This window comes from Parasteatoda tepidariorum, chromosome X2 (assembly GCF_043381705.1).
Source record: "Parasteatoda tepidariorum isolate YZ-2023 chromosome X2, CAS_Ptep_4.0, whole genome shotgun sequence".
Classification (NCBI taxonomy): Eukaryota; Metazoa; Arthropoda; class Arachnida; order Araneae; family Theridiidae; genus Parasteatoda; species Parasteatoda tepidariorum.
This window is the reverse complement of record NC_092215.1, coordinates 792033-814086: the sequence shown is the minus strand read 5'-3', so window position 1 is coordinate 814086 and position 22054 is coordinate 792033. Positions and strand designations below refer to the sequence as shown.

Below are 22054 nucleotides of genomic sequence, written 5' to 3'. Positions count from 1 at the left end.
CTCCATGTTCCCATAACAAATCAATACCTCTGGGGATACTGGATTGGAGATCGATCGTTCTCTGATTCAGGTCAAAATTACGATATGTGGATGAATGAATGGATGTATGAATGGGTCTGCCTTATAAGCAGGTGTGACGTATGATGTGGCAGAAGTCAAATTCTTGGCCATAGATGGCGCCACTGAAAAACAAGAATAGCACACTCTGGCTTAAATTGCTCGGTTTCTCCAAGCAGGCATGCCTTTTTGGCAAGTGGCATTAGAACCAACCAACCATGTAGATGATCCGTGCACTGCAGGAAATGGATACTCAAATTTCAGGAAATTTCCTGTTATAACCATTTCCGGTTACATGCTCCGAGCAAACATTTCGTCGATATGAGAAAATAACTGTCGTCACGTCTTCGAGGAAACAAATTTCGTCAAAATCAAAGACATATTTCGTCATTCTATGAAATATAAAACTACCCTACAAGTCTCCTTTCTAGTTTCGTCATTCTAGTTAACAATCTCCCACAATGCACTATGATGAGGCTTCGCGGTGAGGAAACATTTTCGTCATACATTTAAGAATGCAACTTTTTTCACAATTCACGTGATTTTGCATGACAATATATATATATATATATATATATATATACCGAAAGTAGCGGATATGTTAATTTGATAGTTGAAGCTAATATTGAGATATATTCACTTTCATTAAAACAAAATTAATACAATTTATTTTTTCCAGGGGTGTACGAATCCTGGATCGAGTTGTGGAAGAAATGTTGCCTTCGTGGAGGATTTTTCGCGTTGCGTTACATGGGAAGGAAAACCACGAAAATCTACCATGTTTAGCCTGATGGCAAGGGGACTCTAACCCATGATCTAGTGGCCGGGTGCGGAATTTAAATCGAACAGCCATCGCTGGGATTCGAACTCTTTTCACCTCATTGGAAGGCGAACGCTCTATCCCCTGAGCCACCACGACTCATGAAGAAAGAGGGATGAAAACTATGTGTTTTGATAATTCTTATCAACCAAAATATGCAGGGTTTTTTTTTTTTTTTTCGTGTATAACCGGTGTTGAACAGCCGATCCAATTCTGAGTTTATGACTATCACTGTTCACATCGCAGTCTTGTAATTTTGAACCAAGCTAAGAAGACAAGAGAACTCCTGGATCATGTATGGGGTCAAATTTGTCTTCTTGGAAGTCTTTTTGATGTAATTAACCCACTTTTGCATTAGATGGAGAGGAAAAGTATGAAAATCTCCCACGGTCAGCCTGACGACAAGGGAATTTTAATTCATGATCCGTTAGCCATTGAGGACATATTTCGCTTTAGCACTGTGGTCGTTGCCTATCGGGAGCAGAATTCGTATCAACAAGCCACTGTTGTGATTCGAATCTCGGTTACTTCATTGGAAGGCTCTGTTCCCTGCGTCCCCACGACTCGATGTACAGGGGTTTGATGATATTAACACAATCACTTAGATGTTAAGTATATGAAATTAATCTTTCTTTAAGCAGTAAATGTTTTGGAGGATTATTTATGACATAATTCTTAGACCAATTTGACAGAAACTTCTAGAAATGGTACCATTTTTATCTATGCGAAAACCAAAGCAACCAAAATGATAAGAGAAACTTAATAGCTTCTTTCTAGCTTTAATAGCGGCATTCTATAGAATCGCATTACGTATGAGAATGCTCTTTTTAATCATAGCGTTATTTTAAAAGGAAAAAAGCTTCAAATGCTGATTCAGTCAATCCGAATTTCCCATAGGTCACCCTTTCTTCAAGCAGGATTTTTCAAATTGTGTCACCGGTTCAGCCACCTTCCAAAACATTTTTTTGCTAAAAGAAAGATTGGTTATATAGAGTTATTAGAGTCCAACCTCTGTATTTGTAAACATATCTAGATGTTTTAACTAATCTATTAAATTCTTAAAGTGGACCTTTATAACAGTGTCGCGATACATTTACCACCATTTCTGAAATCTTTCTTGGATGTGGCCACACTATATAGACTATTTATCACTATCATTGTTTTTACGGGTAAAAAACAGTTATACAAATTGGTGTTAAAATGCATTTAGATTCCTTCATCAGAAAGACTAACCAGTTTTTAAATAGTAGTCAGCGCAGACTACTTAAAAAGTGAACCAGCTCTGTGCATGAACCGAAAATCTATTATAAAAAAAAACTGAAAGAAACTTACTTCAAAATTCATACAATTGATAGATTAATTTGTGGTGGCTAACAAGGAAATAAGACAAACCATCCACTTTCATTAAGAAAACAGGCTTTAAGAATATTTTTGCTGCCACTTTCTTGTTATTAGTAGGTTTTCTATTAAATGGATACTTTGCAAACTGGTTTACTTGCGCAATGATCAGATTGGACTAGCTATAAAGTATTGTGAGGAGGCTTACAGTTATATGACGCAATGATTGTGATTATTTTGTGGTCAGTAACTTATGTGTTAAATGGATAGGTTATTTCGACGCTTTTTGGTGGAAATTGTTTAATCTGTATTTCGGACCAGCAAATTATGGTTGAAAATTTTGGTCAGACAGGTCATTAGCAGCTGCGACATCAGACAGTACATTCAAAAACACCAACTTGGACTGCAGATAAATATTTTACAGTGGTAATCTTGTATGATTTTTCGTTTAGTCAATTAAATTTGTAGGGCTTTTATCCACCACTATTTATGAAAAATTCAAAAGCTTATATAAAACGCCACTTTGTTGCAGTTTACTGTTGTAAGCCTTTTAAAAAATTCGCATCATTACCCGTAAAGCTGCAAATTTTAGTTTTCGGACTATCGTTTTTCAAAATTTTTTGTGGAATCCGGAGCTGTTGGCATCTTTCTGCGTGACGCGACGTACTTTAAATATTTGTTGTTTGAAGAATAGTGGTTGCTAAACGTTTAACAGTTATTAGTTTCACTTTTCTAGTGGTTTGTAACATTTAAGAAATTAGTGTTACCAAACTAGCTACACTGTGCCACCAAGGGTTAAAGCCTAGCCTACAAAATAGTAGTAGAGCATAGTTGTTTTTTCTAAGGGACATTTCTTTCTGTTACTTTCCCCTTTTGCTTTAATAAACTAAAAAACACTGCTTCTGATAAAAAATAAGTATTTATATTATTCATATATTAGGGTAGTTATCTTTGGTTATGGAAAATAAATCTTAATAATGAAACGGATGTTTTAATTCCCTTTTCCAATAAGAAACTGTTTTGATGATTGCTAGGCACAAATGAGTTAATATCAAGCATAACTTTGTAGAAAAAAATTTAGAATACTTAAAAAAACTTAAAATTATAATACCTGATACCTAGCTAGTAGCTTCAGAGAGCTTGTTACTCAAGTTATCTTTGGCACACATTGTATCATGAATTCGTCATAGGTTTGTATATTGCATCATAAAATAAGGAGATTTAAACCTTTTAACTAGCATGTCTCACCTTCAAGTATGCATATTCTGAAAACGTAGTTACTGTAGAAAAATTTCTATTATTTGTGCACACTTTTGCATACATGAAATATCTCTTGTGTCTTAAACAGTGGTTCTAACCATCCAGGATAGCAGTGTGAGGTTCATTTAACGTCAACAGTAACTTTCATCACCAAGCCCAACAAGGTTTATAAATGATTAGCAAATAAACGTTGCGAGCTCGAAACAATGTTAAATTTAATTACGCTAGTTTATGTCGTCCTATGAGGTTTGCATAAACAGGCCTTTTATATCGAAATTGAGTGTGTCTTTACAGAGCAAGGATGGAAAAAACTTCGAAATCGAGAATGAATCATCTTCCACAAATCAAAAGTAGAAAGCGTTCTCAAACCGTGGATAAATTCACCTTCTCAAGGTCTATTTTACACTCTAAGACCATAACTGAAACAAGGTTTATATGCAGATCCTTTTATTAACCTTCTTTGACTGTTTAAAATTGAAGGTAGGCTTGATAATTAAGTTTTCAACGCAAGCAAAATTTCATATTTGGAGAGCCGAGTTTTTTTTTTTTTCATTCTGAAAAAAAAGGTAAAAAAGGTCTACAGTTCCTGTAAATAATAAGATTTTTTGATTTTTTTTTTTTTTTTTGCTTTTTTAAATGGTTTATGCATACATTTATTCAAATCTAAGAAAACAAAATTTTGCACTCTAATATTTCTAAGTTTAAAAAAGGATTAATTAGTCAACCTTTCTAAGCTAACCAAATAAAAATTAAAATTCATTTGCCGAAAGGTTGTCTGCTATTCTGAGATCAGAATCGAATCACTGCATTTCGTGGTCTTAAATTCGGATAACTTTTACTCAAGTGGTTATAGAGATTTCACACTCACAAATAGTCTGTCTATATAAAGAACTCATCTTGCCACAAAACCGTCTGCTACTATAGTATGGAAACAAAAAATAACACATTTCAAAAAAGTCACAACACACAGAAGAACAATTATTTTCTCTTTATCGCTGCCAAAACCGACTCCCTACTTGAAATATATAGTTAAACCTCGTAATCATAGTCACCGCCGCTGCTCTAAATGAATGGCGAAGAGAGTTCTTTTCGTAGACAGACTACACCTAAGTTCTGAGCTGCGCAGTTATCACAAAACAACTTCAGCTCTTACCACCCGCAAAATAAAGTACAGAGCTTACGCAGAACCGCATACGGTAGCATGTAGAACGCTTCGTGAAAGTGCGTCTATTAATTTGGAGTAAGATTTTTTTTATCTCAATTTTGTCGCTGAACTGGCTATACAAATTATGAGTTAAGGTAATACACATTAACTTCTATTTTCTCGTAATTTTGACTTTTAATAAATAATTTTTCTTTGCATCCTACGGTAGGTAGGTAATTTATTTACGTCACACTTGAGCTGCATATTGGGCTATTGGCAACGATCTAGGAAATATCCCTGAGGATAAACCAGAGATATGTCATCACAATTTTGATTCTCTGCAGAGGAGATGGCTCTGCCGCTTTGGTTGCCTGACGATCTACGAGCGAAGTCAAGCACTTCACGGTAGAACGCTCGATCCCTATGCAGGCTGATCAAGGTGGTCACTTAGTCACTTACTGACTGCAGCCAGTGGTTCTTGACTTTGGTATTCTACTGGGAACCTTGTCTTTTTAATCAGTCCACTGCAGAACTGCATTTAATAACATACATATTTTTGCTAGTGGTAAGTACAGTGAGGATAGCATTCAAACTCGTTGCTTGAATTCAAATCTGAATTCATTGAGCCATCCCATACCTAATATCAATAACTCAACTAACATTTAAAATGCTATAAAAGAGTTGTATGCGAATGTCGTGAATACATGTAGGGTAAACCAACCAGTGAAGGAACGCTACCCAGTGAAGGAACATTTCATGTATATTGATTAAAAATAAGAATTTGAAAGTTTTTCTTTAGATTGTTTTTTGTTAGATTGGTAACAATAGCTTACTGCCAAACAATAAGAAGTCATGTAGCAATGTTTTGGATTACCTGGTCAAATAGACTTCTCTGGAAAAAATTTTGAATTTGTTATTATCTCTGTAACACCTCGTTTCTTTGAAAAAATTATAAGGTTAGTATTTGTATTTATATGTTTGAAGTGGAATTAATTGCATGTAATAGTTTTATTTTTCTCACGGTGAAAAAGAGAATTCAAAATATAGTTATTGAAGTTACGTTTTATTTTTTTTTAAAGCATCAAAGCATAGTAAAGTACTGAGATAAGGGGGTGTTTATTCACTGGATCACCAACGATTAAAAACCAGTGAAGGAACAAGTGTTCCTTTACTGTTTTCTTTTCTAAGTTAATGAAAATATAAGACAAACTTTAATTTTCTTGTACCTTTAGTAATGTTCCGGATCAAAAGTACGTTAAAAATACGAAAAATAACTTCCAATCAGTGAGGGAACAGGCATGTTCCTTTACTGGGCATGGATTTCTCAGTGAATGAACAGTATGTGTTAATATGCTGACACTTTAATTTTCAATTCATAATTACAAAAAAAGTTAACATTTTCCAAGTATTTATATGTTATAATTTTAAGAATAGGCTTGTTTTTAAATATTTGTATGGCTTATAAATTCATAAAGAGCATTAAAAAATAACCGAAATTAAGTGTTCCTTTACTGGGTGTTGAGTCACTGGTAAGAGCTGTTCCTTCACTTGGACTTCTTACTACTTGTTATTTGAACCTCCAAAACTTTAAAACAATATTATGTAAGTTCGCTACAATTTTTTTACATAATTTGCAATTAGTAACAAATATAATGACACTGTCATTTAACTAAAATTACGAATTTTGAAATTAATGATTTTTTAAAAGGCAAGCGAAGTTTAAGTGTTTCTTCACTGGTTAGTTTACCCTACTATGCAAAAGACCTATTTAGTTGAAATGACAAAGCTATAGAGGTGTACTCAAATGTCGTTAGCACCAGCAAAACGTAGATGACTGAGTAAGTACTTAAAATAACAAAGCTGTTTAGTTGTATTCAAATGTGTTGCAGAATGAAGGTAAGGAACCTATGGTTGTAGATAAAATAAACAAATAAGTATCCTTATTTTAACGAAGCTGTGTAATTTTGATTTGGAATAATGTTAAATATTGCATTGACCTTTCTTTTTTTTTTAAAAAAAAAGATAATAACATAAAGCTGTAGAGATTTAAATGAGCAGAAGGAAATAAAATGAGATAATTAAGAATGATGCCATTTCTTAAACTCAGTGCCCAAAGAAGGCCCATCTCAGTATTCTTGACTTTGGGCTCTGAGGTGCAGGAGGAGATTGGGGTGATTAGCCGAACGCCAGTGTTTACTCCCCAAGCATGCTTGGTAATCATTTTATCGACTCACTGAAGGGATGCCTTGGCTAGTCCGAGGATTGAACTCAGGACTTGTGGCCCCTGGAATTCATTTCTTTAACGAAGATATATAAATGAGTGTTTTCTGTTGAATATTAGATTGAAATTTAAGAAATTAATAATATTTCAGACACAAAATTAAGTAATAGATCAAATTGTATAGATGTATCGCTGCGTTCACTTAAAAATTAATTCATCATTATGTTCACTTAAAAATATTAAACATTTATAAGCGATTTTCGTTGCTCAAAACGCAAAATATTAAAAACATAGCCTCTTATATGAAATAAATCACATTTCCTTTAATTTCGAAAAATTGACTATCCAAATGTATTCAAATTGTAAGAAATAAGAATGATATTTATTTAAAGACGGAAATGATATACTTCATAGGAAATTTTAACTAAAATTAAATTAAATCTCAATCAAAAAATGTTCCTCTGAAATGCAAAATTAACTTTGCCACCATTTAACTTTCTCAGTTTCCACTTGTTTGCCCGATAATTTATCAACCACGCGCTAAATGCTTTCACAATAAAGATTTGGCGCGCAAGAAAATCTTTTTTTCTCTCTTTCAAACCAGTGATAAAATAGTAGATATGGTATTCCACCAATCGGCAACCCTAGGGCGGCGCGCATGGCCGCCCGCTTCCCGCGCGTCCGAGCAGCCTAGCTTCTATTCATAGATGGAGCGCGCCCTATCATTGGTTGGAAAAGGGTCTGGTCACGTGATATCCCGAAACCGAAATTCTCTAAGTTGGTGATATCAATTCAGAAACGCGGGGAGATGTTGATGACTCCGAAGCGTATACCGACCGTTCGTAAACAAACCGAAGTATGAACTATTTGTGATACTCATTTAACGGAGAAAAATCTTAATCAATTTATAGTGCAATATTTAGATTTCGACTAGCAGAAAATTATACGAATAGATTTGATATGCAATAATGAGTATATTAAAGAAAACAAGACTAGATCTTCGACGGTGAGTTTCAATTTTTCTCCCCGTTATTCCTTACGTGAGTAGCGGCTTGAGATTTTCGAAGCTCCGATGAAAGTTACAATGCCTAGAGCACTTTAATATTTTAACTATTGTCAATAAATTAAATCGTAAAGCAACAAATAAAAACTTTGACATAATCAAAATAATATTTTTAACGCTAAATTTTAAAAATTCATGAAATTGTTGCGATTCTGTTTAAAATAAAATCAAGATTTCATTCACATCTTATAGACAGCTGACAAAAAAACAGAAACTATTTAAAGCAGTTTTACAACTGTCTACCTTCTTTAAAAGAGTTAAACGACACAAGAAAAACTATTACCAGAAAACGTTTAAGGAATGAGTGTGTGCAACAAAGTAAAACATTAGTCACCACCCCTAAGGTGAAAAAGACTTTTTCTCACTAATCTATTGAAATTTCGCAAACCAAGATTTCAAAACAGCGATTCGAAATAAAATTACAAAAAAATTTTTTTTTGCTGAATATATCTATTTGATAAGCAATTCTTCAGATTTTATTTTACAAAATTCCTGTGATAAAAAAATTGTTGATTTTACAAGCAAGATGCTTGTGATTATTTTAAAATGACAAAACAGAAGTTAACTTCCAATTAAGAAGTCTATTCAGAATGGAAGTAACATGTGAAAGCGGTTTTATTAATAGTCAACCATCTATGGCCGAATTCATGACGGCCCTACCCCATATCAATGAAACTTTTCACCGAGTATCATCAATCAATGCGATGCAGACATCAGTGCAGCCTTCCCTTTGTCAGCTGGAAGTCTCCCCCCAGCCTTCCAGCACGATGCATGGTACTGTAAATACATCTCCAAGTCCACCCAGCAAACAGCATCCCGGTCTCAATTCCAATGTTGCTGAATATCCATGGATGAAAGAGAAAAAAACATCTAGGAAACAGCATCAAGGTAAGTTCATTTGATGGCTTTTGTTGCCCAAGGAAATCCATTAAGGTGTATTATTAGGACCCCCATGAGGGGAGGGGTGAGTAACTCCCATCAATCATTAGTTGTAAGCGGTGGTTAAACCCTGTCTTGGAATTGTCTCGTTAGATGTTTCAAGTTCAAATTTAATGGAGGGATAATAGCTTTATCAGAATATATCTTCAACACTAAATTCAAGTTTATTAGGGAAAGAAATACTATCAAACTATATAAATTTCAAGTTTATATGTTGTCATTTGAACTACTGGCGGTTTGACTGTAAAACATATTCTTCACGGTGGTTAGGAAAAAGAATGAAAGAAATTTTCTTTATCAAGTCTTGAATGAGAAAGCGAAGGTTTTATATCTTTAGTGATAACAAAACTCAGGTTTTTCTATTTCATTCCAGAAATGGCACAGGAGACTAAAAATGTAAAAAGTGGCGATAAATTAAACGCAAAAATCTATTAAAAGAGATTATAACTTTTTCGTAACATATTTCTTACAGATTACTGCTGAAGGTGAACCAGTAGAATTATTCGCATCAACTATGAATAATTTATATCATGCGGTCGTAGTCATGAGTGAATAATTAAACAAGATGAAAAACAATAATAATATTGAGTAGTGCTTCTACCACTTCTTACATTTTTAGTGCAGCTTCACACATTCTACCACCTCTTTTAATTTTTACATTTTAGTTTGTGGCATTCTTGGATTCAATTCAATTTAAGATATTAATTATTAGTTCATTAATTCAATTTATTACGTATAATTCAAGTTATATGAATATAATTAAGTTATCATATATAATTCAATTATTATAATTCAAATTATTGGTAATTCAATTGAATTTAGATTAGAATGTCTACGTCTACCAAGATTTTTTTAGCATTTATAGCATATATATGGGACTGTTTCTTACCCATGAAAAGATAAAAGTGATGAAGAGATTATAAGGGAAAACTGTAAGAGCATATTTTACTCCTCCATAAAATAAAACGGCTTTACTATCAGTTTTTTTCTCCATTCTTTCAGACCTGATGCTTAGTATCTGGAAAATAATTTTTATCAATTCTCATTTGGAGTACCCTTCCTCATCTATTTGTGCCACAAAAAGCGGTCTTTGTATGAAAAACTACAACCTGAAAAGCTGTAGTACATATTAACTTATGCCAAGTGGATAGTTCTTTCTGTTACCTACCACTTTAAATTTAAAAAAGTAATGTGCTTTACTTCAGATCCATTTATAAAAGTTTGTAGTGTTAATACATTATGGGAGGCAGAGTTCCCATATTTGTGCAAAATTAATCCAGCAATGAACCACTTGAACTATCAATTTTTTTCTTTTTTGAAAAAAAAAAGAAAATGTTCTTTTAAAAGGATGCCAGGCACATATGGGTTAAGTTTACATAGATAACACTAACTTAGCAATGTTGAAAAAATCAAGACAGATATATTAACTAGCTCAAAAATTTAGGAACTAAACTAAGTCATTGTATAATTTTTATGCATTAATTAAGACAAATACTTAAAAACAGTATTCATTTTTATGCAGAACCTCAATTGCATTTTGTAAAGAAATGTTTTATAAAAATAACATTAATCATGAAACGAACTTGGTCAAAACCTGTTTTGATGTGAATAGAATATCAAAATGTGTAAAAAGTGAACTGATATTAATCAGTTACGAAACTCGAAAAAACTTCGTTTTAAAATTAGGAAATCTTTTAAATTTTTCTTTTCTGTTGTCAGTGCTATTTTAGTTAACCTGGAACTTTTTTGACGTATTTAAAACCGTTTTTTAAATGCTAATGATCTTCAGTAAAATTAGTTATGTGTACTAATTTATGTATTGCTGAGTCAAGAACTCAGTCTAAGTCTTACTCTTGTTATACCATGTAATTACTTTAACCTTTTGCACTCTGAAAATTTTAAAATTTTATTTAATGTGAACAGTAAAATATTTAAAATCTATGATACAAAATTACAACGTAACAACCAAATATCATAAAATAATGTAGTAAAACGAAATATTAAGCTACAAAAATTTAAAAATTCGAATTTTTGATTTTTGTGGTCTCCGTCAGTGAAAAGCAAAAGGATGCCAACTTGCTCCGCTTTGCAAAAAAATATTTCCTAGTGGTAACGGAATTTAAGTTATTTTCAGTTTAGTATTTTTCATTGTAAATAAATTTTCCGCCACTACGTATCAAAAATCCAATTCTTTAAATCAAATCAAAGTATCATATGAAATGCAACTTTATTGCAGTGGTGACACTTTTGAAAAGTAAGCGTAATTATCTTTATTCTATTATTTTAACTCGCAACCAATTTCTTAAAACTTTTGCTGAAAGCGGAACAGTTGACATCCCTTGGTTAACCTTCTAACACAATAACGGTTTTATGTCTTTTTTTTTTTTTTTTAAATCAGACTTAGTTTATAGTACTGTTAGTTCAGTTTACAGGGGTTTTACAAACCTTGAAAAATTAAAAACTGACAGCAAATAGAGCCGCAAATTTCTTAGCTTTTACTTTAAAACTGAAAATTCAAATATCTAGTTATCAGGGTTATTGTAGTACTCACAAACATAATAAAATGCAATAATCTTAACAGCACTTTTAAGATTTGCTTAGTTTACTTTTTCATTGTGATTTTTCATTCGGTAAAAAAGAGAGAAATATTATCAACTAAAATACATTTTATTCCGCCTAATAACATGTAGCACGTCTTAACTAGACTTTTTAATAGTAAACCTCAATTTATATATTAACTTTAAACAGGAGATCGAAGATATAGTTAAAGGTTTCGAATAATGAGAAGAAAAAAAAACTTCCCTAAAAAGTGCAATTTTTAAATTTCTGCGTTATGTACTCGTATTATGTAAATGTTAGTGTGCGAAACATTTACATACATTAATTTTTGATTTAAAAACTAATTATCGAATTAATTCAAACATAATGGGTGAAGAGTGTGTATATATATATATTCTTTGTGTATCGTGATAATCTTTGCATAGCTTTCTACTCATATGTTGTAATTATCTTCGCATCAGCCCCGCGAGGGGCTCTGACTAATTCATCCAGCATATCTTTCTATATATTGTAAACTTTATATATAGCAAACTTTATGTAAAAAACACTTCTAAGAAAAAAGAGGTAGTACATAATAGTTAACTAAGTAGGTATTTCTTTTGTTACTTATGATGCTTTAAGAAAGATTTCCAACATGAATATCTATACTATTATTATTGTAGACAGAACCCTTTTGACTGTGTACAAGTAATTCGTGTTTGAGTGCGTTTATGAAGTTGCCCCTTTAAAACCTAATACGTATACCAAACACTCGTTTTGTGACATATTTAAAACAAAATATGTTCAGATCTTTAAATATCTATCACTTTTTTATTACAACTTTTTAATTAACTTGGGACTGCCAACTTCCTATGTTTTTGGGGAAAATTTCTTCTAGTGATAGCTAAATTTATATTTTGATGTATTTTGTAACAGCTCTTTCACCGTACTGCTCTTAAAAATGTTGGCAAAAGTACCAAAAAGTCTAAAAACTTTAGTTTTTAAGTGTCTACCAGTCTATAAAATATAGTAAAAAAGGCGTAGTAGTTGACAGTTAAATTTTCGTTTACATTTTACACAATTGTTATCAAAGATTTTTTTTTCTTCCATAGGTAGCAGGGGAAATATAGTATGCATATTTAATAGCATACCTCCCCACAATATTTTGGTGAAATAATAAATAAAGATTCTGTGAAGATTTTAATTTCTCTTAATAATTTGACAGCATCATTATCTGATTATTTATATATAATGCTTGAATTCAGTGATGGATTGCGTACCTAAAAAAAAGAAAAAGAGCTAAAAACTTTCAATATTTCAAATTATTTAGTCATTCGTAACTACCACCAACTAAAAACATTATTAATGCTTGTAGGTTTAAGAAGAAATTTCTTGCCTTTCAATTATAAACTGAAGAATATTATACTGATTCAATTCTTTGATTGATATTTGGCACAACATTTGAGGCTTTTGAAAAATATTTTTCCTATGAAAGTGAACATCAGCGGAAACAAACAATTTAAAAAAAAAGACTGTTACCAGAATTTAAAAGCATTGCAGGATTGCTAACTACTAAAATTTTTGGGAAATATTTAATACAGTGGTAAATTGTTAAAACCTAAAACTTTCAGAGAGTTTATTAATGTTGCCAACATTTTGAAAGCCTAACCATGAGCGAGATGGCTTATTGGTTTACGGAAATTATATACATTTGCAGACTCGCAGGTTAAAAACCATTTTCAAGTGGAAGAACCTCACTAAGAATGCATTCAGGTTTCGAACCCGCAACTTCTACGATTTGCACAGTGCTTGGCCAGGCAGTTCCCTAAGCGATCCGATAAGGAAAAAACCGGCGTTTCATATAAAGTTTTGAATCAATTACAATTAGTGGTGCAGAAAAAAAAACTTTAAATCTAATTTACAAAATAAAGAATTAAGCCTTCAAACATAAACTTAGCTTCCACTAGAAGAAATTTTCCCAAAAAGTATCAAAAGTTGTCAGCCCAGCCATTACTTCAACAAACCTTTTATATATCTACGTTTAAATTATTTATAAGTGTGGACGACAAACTTCGATTCAAATTTATTGAAATATTAATTAGCTTGCTATTTAAATGTCAATGTTCTACTTCTGAAACATTTCCTTTTTCAAAATGGACTGGAAACTCCATAAATTCTTTGCTAATACTAAATTTGATCTAGCAAAGCATTTATATCCATCAAAATACAATCCAATACTCAGATCAGACTCAAATGTGGTAGTTATCTTAGCATCAGCCCCGCGGGGGGCTCTAACTAATTCACCTGAATGGGAATGTATATGATAAATCGCCGAAGCGCAATTAAATGGTAGAAGTTGTGGTTCAGTAGCATTTACCGAGGGAAAATTAGCGTAAAGTCTCGAGATTAAACAAACAAATTTAAGAGAGAGAGAAGAGGTTTTTGTGGCAGACTGCCTAGCCTCCCCCCGAGTTATACAATCAAATATTTGGTTCTGAAAGATGAAACCCTTTATATTGGGTCTAACGGAAAGTTTGAGCCGATTTTGGATACGCAGAGCTCCCAAAGGTATCTAATATATATACAAATGATGCCAACTGCTCCGGACAAGCCAAAATAATTAAAAAAACGGTAAATAACTGCAAAATAAATTTTGCAAATATTTTATTATTTTTGCTTGCTTTTTAAAAGGTATAGCATGACATAATTTCTAAAAAGTGGTGAATCATATAAGACTATGAATTATTTAGAAATAGTGATGGATAAAAATCTAACTAAATTGAATTTATCAAACCAAGAATCACAATTGATAAACTACCACTTTAAAATTTATATTTGCTGTCCGGAGCAAGTTGGCATATCTGCATAACATCAATAAAGTGGTGAATGTATAAGACTACGAATTATTTAGAAATAGTGGTGGATAAAAATCAAATATCTTGAATTTATTAAGCAAATAATCACAATTAATTAACTACCACTCAAAAATATTTATTCACTGTCCGGAGCAAGTTGGCATCTCTGTATATATATTAGATACCTGGATGCTGAATATTGGGGTTAGCTCGGCGTTTGGCGCGAAGCGCCACTAACCGATTCATCGAATCTGTTTTGTCGTATTCTAGGAGGACCTAAATATCATTGAAGTTGTAGTATGTTGTAACAACAAATCAAGTCGTTAAAGAAGTAAATCTTGAGTTTTGAAGTGAAAATCATCTTTGGAATGGGGAGATCCCCTTGAGTAGAGTTGTATGATAAAGTTAATGGTATTTTGATAGTATGCAGTATATTAGATACCTATATACTTATACACTTATATACTTATAAAAATTTATATATAAGTGGTAGCAAACTACTCATTAAAGCAGTTTGAAGTATACCTAATTTTGCACCCAATTCTATCTAGATAATTTTTATCTAACATGTATCAAAATTGCAATAATTTCCCAAATCTTTGTGGTCACCAAACAAATTAAGCTATCCCTTTGTAAAATCAAGCGATATATTTTATAGTATAAATGTTGCTACCACTTGAATACTTTTAGTGGACCTCTAGGAGCATCCAGGCATTTCATGTGATTGTAGTGTAATCTTTTGCAGTACTTTAAAATACTATTTTTACTAAAGCTATGTATCATTTAAAACAAGCAATGGAAAATTTTATACTAATTTGCAACAATTTAAAAAAAAAAATTTGCAACACATGCATTTATTCAAGAGTGTAAAATTAACATTTTCCAATACATGCTTCTAGATAATGAAAAATAGTAAGTATTAGTAAATATTAATCAAAAGTTCGTAATACTATTTAATAATTTAACGGAGTAAAATTTATGTATAAAAAATTATTCATTATATTATAAAGCTGAAAGTTTTACTACAATCTTATGAGTTTAAGAAAATATTTTTCAGCAAAGTAAATAAAAATAAAAATATATTTATATATTTTTACTATATTCCTTCACTGAGTTGTTTTAAATTTAATTCAATAATGCTTCCACGATAATAGTTAATTTAATTTTTTATATCTCTTTGTCATAATTACTATTTACCTGATTTTTACCAAATTATGAACCAGATTTTAAGCAACAAAAGTTACATAATCAAAAATAACTTCGAAAAAATATTGTTTAAACTGCTTTTAATCTACTTTAAACAACATAATCATGTTTGATTTCGTTATTAATATATCTTGGAGAAAGTAATGAAATTTCTAGATTAGGGCTTTCCAAAGTTTATTACTCATATCGTAATATAACATAAACAAAATTCATACTTGATTTCTATAATCGTAGGAATATTTTTTTTATTTAAACTGCTTTGTTTTTTATTTAAAATTACTTTCCACACCACTACATGTAAATGATTCAAAAGTTTAAAAAAAACACCTCTTTGCCTCAGCTCTCTCAAGGTGTTGGGGTGAAATTACCAAAAATTCTGAAAGCTTTCGTCTTCAGCTGTCAACCACTATATGAAATATTTTGCAAAAAGGGTAATGTTTAGCAGCCCTTCAGTTATCCATTTAAACAATTTAAATGTTCTCTAATAATATTGTAAAAGTTGCTCTTATATAAAAGTTTTAAAGCTAAGAAATACAATAATTGCTCTATTAATGGGAATAGGGAACAAGGTATGTAAGTTATTTTACTTTATTACCATCTTTATATATATATATATATATATAAAAAGTGGTAATTTTCATATGCTAGGTATCACTTAAGTTCAAAAAATATTATTTCCGTTCCTTGTAGTCTAAAATGAGCACCTTAACCAGTTTTGTCCCGAATTTATATATTGAAATGATACAAAAAGTGGTTTTATGGAAAAAGTGGTATAATATATTATCGAAATTAATTGGTTTTTCTACTGTTAGGGCATTCAAAAAGTCATTGATAGATCAAAAAGTACTTGCTCCTTATAATTCTAGATCTAATCAGAAATAACTAAATCATTGCGGTATCTGAGAATCTTTTAATTCACCCAGATAAAGGAAAATTCTGAAAAAAGTTTCCCACCACAATGAGTGTCTTTGAAAAAAGGAACTGTCCTATATATATGACGCTGGGCGTTAACCGGTTAAAGTTATTTATGCATCACAGTAGATAGTCAAATTTCGTTTTTCCTAAATAAAATTAAGAATAAAATAATAGGGTTAGCAGTTTTTCTGCATTCGAGGGGGAGGGGTGGAAGGCAAGCTTGATAGCCATGCGGTGGTTATGGGTTAAAAAATATATAATAACCAGACAGTAGATTAAAAAGTTGTGTTCTTGGAAACAGTTTGGACGAATTATAGATTTTTTTTAAAGTTATATTTTTATAAATAGTTTAGATTGATTAGCGATAAAAAAATTTTTTTAGAGATAATGATAAGAAAAATTAGAGATTAAAAAAAGAACTAGAGATAAAAAAAATGTATGTTTAATACATATTTTGACGAAATAACTTTCAGTCAATCAATAAATCCAAAAAATTTTCTTTTTTTCTGAGAACTAACAATGCAATCGCAATCGGGTAAAAATTAAAAAGTGGAAACGAAAGGTTTGAGAAACAAATTGTTTTGACTAATTCCGATCTATCGGTATGCATTTGTAAATAAAATGGATATTACCAGGGAACAAATTTTTTGTTCCCTGGCAATATCCATTAATTTTTTGTTCCATTTATACAAATACTTGGTCTTGACTAATGCTGGTGTAGGGATTTCAAACCTGAAATTTTGCTCTTAAAGCAATAGATTTTTTTAATGACATTTTAGTCTATTTTTGTCGAAATGATCAAGAGTTCAAAAAAATTAAAAAATGTTACATATAATAGGTTTCTTCCTGAATGTCGCGACTCCCTTTTAGGGGCGTTAGGGCACACCATCAGGATTAAAATTGCATAGGAAATCATGCCTGGAAATGTCATCGTGCTCAGATAGGGGTGCTTCCCTACTATCACCCGTCAGTTCTCTTCTACAACTTTGTCACAACATTATAACGTTTATATATATAACGTTTATATATATAACGTTTTTAAACTTGTTTATGCAGATAAAAAAAGGACTAAAAATGTCATTGATAAATCTATATCTTGGAAAGAGTGCAGATTATAAATCAGCTACACGAAAGCAAAAGAAATCAGTAATTAATCTGTTCGAGACGGACGAGTCATACTATATGAATTCTCAGGGTGTCGATAATCAAGGAAAAAAAGAAAACTGGTGGCCAAACTAATTTTTAGCAGTTTATTTGTAGGAGGGGTAATAATAGTTTTCTTTATTTTCACTACTACAACCCATAATACAAAATTGCAATTCTTATATAGATAGAAAGAATTTTCAGTCATTTTCTTTTATGGAAACTGTCAAAAACACTATATTTTTGTAAGGGTGGGTCAAAAACACTATATCTTTTTGGTCAGGCCCTTAACAGTTTCGGGCCCATTGACGATTGTCCTTCTTTCACCCCTTTGATTACTACCTTGACTAAATCACAAGTAAATTACACGCATAATTTTCTTAAAAAGCCATATAAAGTAGCTAATTTATGTTTGATACTTTTTCACTGAAATTCTAAATTTCCTATGGAGTGAAGATGCGTACCCGGTTTTATCAATCTGATGTGGTAAGAACAGGAATTGTACACTGAATTTCTTGATTAAATCTGACAGTTTTTTGGGTCTTACAGTTTAGCTCCATTAGGCTTTTGAATCTTAAGTCTTACCCCACTTTCCTCTGTATCGCTAACAATTCATAAAATAAAGAGACCAAAATAATTTCATGGCTCAATGAATTTCTCTAAAATTAGTTTCATGAGCAAATTTTAAACGAAACATTTCCATCATGGACGTGGGAAAGTAAAGTTCAAAATCTTTGATAACGATGGATAAACATTTCTTCAGAAAATTCCTTCCCATGAAGTCAGATGTGACTTTAGTCCCTGTTCCAGGCATTGCTTTTGTTGGCATTGTTTAAATCATTAAATAAATAAGAATAAATATATTTTTAATTATTTTGGCTTTTTCTAATCACTTTTTTTATACTTATCTTCTTCAAAAGAGAGAAAAAAATCTGAAATCGACTGATTTTTTCAATAAGTGAGCCGTTATTTCCGATTCTGTTAATGAGTTTTTTCAATACCTTTTTCCTAGTATTTATTTAAACCTATTATTATTTATTTGTTTATTTTCGAAAAAAAAGAAAAGGGCTTATAATTTGAATTTAGGTTATTGTATTAAGTATCTGTTTATAGGTTTAAGAATTCACATTATTAGCGTTGAAAATTTGAACGTGGGAAAAAATTCAAATGAAAGAAATTCCAAACATGTATTCTAACAACTTCTACTTTTTTTTAAAAGATATTTTCTATTGGTCGTATAATAAAACACGCATTGCCGATATTGCGAGGTCATATCGATCTTATAGCGAAAAAAAATTAAGCATATTTGTGGAATTGTTTTCGGAAAGACAATTGAATAAATAAAAATTCTAAAAAAAAGTTATTATACAACTAGTGATAACTAAAAATGAATTATTTTAAATTGCTAAAAACAAAATGGTGGCTGTTCAGATTCACAAATTTTAAGTTATGACACAGAATATATTTTTTTCAATTATGCGATTATGTAAGCAAATAATACCTATCCACGTTGGAGTTTTCAATATACCGAACAAATAAAGCTTTTTTATTTATTAATTTTTCATAAAACCACTAAATAATGCTACAAAACAAAATAATATTACGATTGAAGAAAATAACCCTTGCTCACAATATTTGAACATGACGGTGGGTGCTTCACATTTAAACACATTGACCTTCCGGTCAAAAATTAATAATTAAAAATGTCCAGTTATAAGACAGATTGTGTTTAGAATTTTTCCTCTGTGTTGAATATTAATACAATTGTTTCTGCCATTTGGGATCCAGCTCACTTTAGAAAACAATTTAGTTTTAGGCATGCGGCGACAAGTTTAAGTTAAACACCAGTGGAAATTTGTTTGATTTATAAGTTTGGCCAAAAAAGAACGTTATGTTTTGTGGAATTCGCTTCTGGAGTTTTCTACACGCTAATAGTGGGCCTTGAGAAACTGTTCAAAACTTCAAAATATATATGTGTTTGTGTATGTATATATATATTAACGCTCTATATATATAATAGCAAGAAAAAAAAATTTTTTGGTAGTTTTTAATTATAGTAATAGTTATAATTATATTTGTACTGAAATAAAAATTCAAAAAAAGTACTTTGAAAAAATAATTATTATTCATATTCAAAAATGTATCAATCATTAGTTTTCTAAATTAAAAAAAAAATTTAATGACGAATTAAAGTTTTCCTTAGATCAAAATAACTGCAAAAAAGTGCCAATTTGAAAAAATATTGCTTAGAAGGGTTTGGAAGATTTTACCCTTAACGCAGAAAAAGATACCGGTGTTTTTTACTGTATCTCATAATCTTAAATTAATTAAATGCTAAATATAATATTTTCTCGCATTTTGACTTAAATTGATACAAAATAATGAAAAAGAGGTATCGAAAATATGTTAATAATAATTCTGAGTCAAAGGATTGGAAGAAAAACAGTATAGTCATTAGCAAATATGAATATTGCATCTAATATGATAAGCAAATAATAATAATTACAAACAATAATGAAAAAAAGTATAATTCTAAAGCTGTAACTATTGGAAGCTGTGAATAATGTAAACTCCCACAGGCATATACTCATAACAGCCAACTTTTACGCATTTGGCGTAAAATTTCATTTCTATATTTAAATTGGTGGTACAATATGTGCTTTCTATATATTCCTTGCATTTATAAACTTAATTTATAATCATTTTGACCACCATTATTTTTAAAAAAATAAGCATATATATTTATATGTAATTCTATTGTGGTCGTCTGCATAAGCTTTTTCTAAATACATTTCTGCCTAAAATTGCCATTTAAATTCCATTTTACGACCACTGGGGAAAATCGTCCTCGAAAGGATTAAAAGTTGGCAGGTACGTATACCAGAGATGCCAACTGCTCCGGACATACCGAAACAACTAAAAAAAAAAAAAAACGGTAAATAACAACAAAGCGAATTTTTCAAATATTTGACTATTTTTTCTTGTTTTTTAAAAAGTAAAGCAGGATTTTGTTACTAAAAATTGGTGAATTATATAAACCTAGGATTTATTTAGAAATAGTGGTGGATAAAAATCAACTAAATTGAATTTATTAAACCAAGAATCACAATTGATTAACTACGATTTTAAAATATATATTTGCTGTCCGGAGCAAGTTGACATCTCTGGTATACTTAAAAAAAAAAAAAAAAAAAAAAAATTGCCTTTTCTTATAGCACAAATGAAAGCATTAACAAAAGAAATTTACGAATCAAACCATTGATATATGTCTGTTTTTCGTAGGTATTGTTATCTCACGAAGCAATGAATTTCATCAAATAATATGCAATTTTCATAGTTCCTCTAATTTTGTAACATTTTTTAAATTTTAACTCTGTTTACCAGATCCATCATCTTCTATGTTAAAATGGCACAAAATTCATAAATGCCGCATTTTTAAGGAAAATAAAAGGCATTTATGATAAAAGCTAATTAAACTTAAAAATTTAAGGAAAATAAAAGGCATTTATGATAAAAGCTAATAAAACCTAAAAAATTAAGGAAAATAAAAGGCATTTATGATAAAAGCTAATAATACTTAAAAATTTACTCCAACGCTATATAATCTGAGCTCAAGGAAATTAGCAAAATTTGAGAATTATAAATTGATTTTAATGACTCTCATTTAGGCGGGAGAAATTTTGCTAAACTGGCAATTTTCTTTTAAAGTTTAATAATTTTTAAAATGTTTAAGCTATTTAACATTTTAAATCGCAGGTAATTTTTTAAGGCAATTTGGTGTACTTTAAACTATAGCTATGCCTCGAGTGTTTAAATTGTGACATTTTTTGCCTTCCATGCCAAAAGTGCGTTAAAAATCCTCCTCCAGAAATCTATAAAAACAAATTAAATAATTTTCGAACCAAAATACAATCAAGTGATTTTAAACTCTCGCTATATACTAAAAATAAGCATTTTGACGACATAAACCTGAGCTTTCAAACCAAATTCAAATATTCAAAGTTTGAAAACGAGAAGAAATTGAGGAATCTTTTTGATTTATCGACACCAAAATATGCAAATTTTGATCTATCCAAATGTTTATTTGTTTGAATAGAAGCTTTTAAAAAAATTGCCAACCATTCTATTCATCAGAATCCCGTTAATGGAATGTGAGCTGTTTTATTCGGCTCCATTGAAGCTAAGCTTTTTCTTTCAGCTTCGTGTTCATTTCCTACGGCAAAGGCAGACCGAACTTTGCCTTGTTTCCTTCTTCCTTTTTAGTTCATTTCCGTCATCAAAGATTCCAACCCTTTTCAACGCTGACGTCTTTATAAATGTATTTCGTTTGATGCTTATTTTGTTTTCCTTTCATCGCATTGTTTCATTTGTTGGATAGTGCTTACAAGTCATTTCTTTATCAACGCAGTTTAACTATTATATTATACTATGAATATATCTTTAATAAATAACCGTTAATCTACTCCCTACTCACATTGTGTTTGCGTTACAAAGTACCTTTTTGATGTGATGTATAAAGTACTTAATACATCAAAAAATTAATATAATTTGTCCT

The 22054-nt window shown here is 30.8% G+C and overlaps 1 protein-coding gene across 1 annotated transcript in view; it reads left to right on the top strand.

Moving 5' to 3' along the window:
* Positions 1–7538: 7538 nt before the first annotated feature.
* The window catches only part of LOC107440709 (homeotic protein proboscipedia), an 89794-nt gene continuing 75278 nt past the window's right edge, over positions 7539–22054 (top strand). The window contains exon 1 of the mRNA XM_016053693.3: positions 7539–8791. Within this exon, the coding sequence (XP_015909179.1) occupies positions 8494–8791 (298 nt within the window). The 5' untranslated portion in view covers positions 7539–8493. The remainder of the gene's footprint in view (positions 8792–22054) is intronic.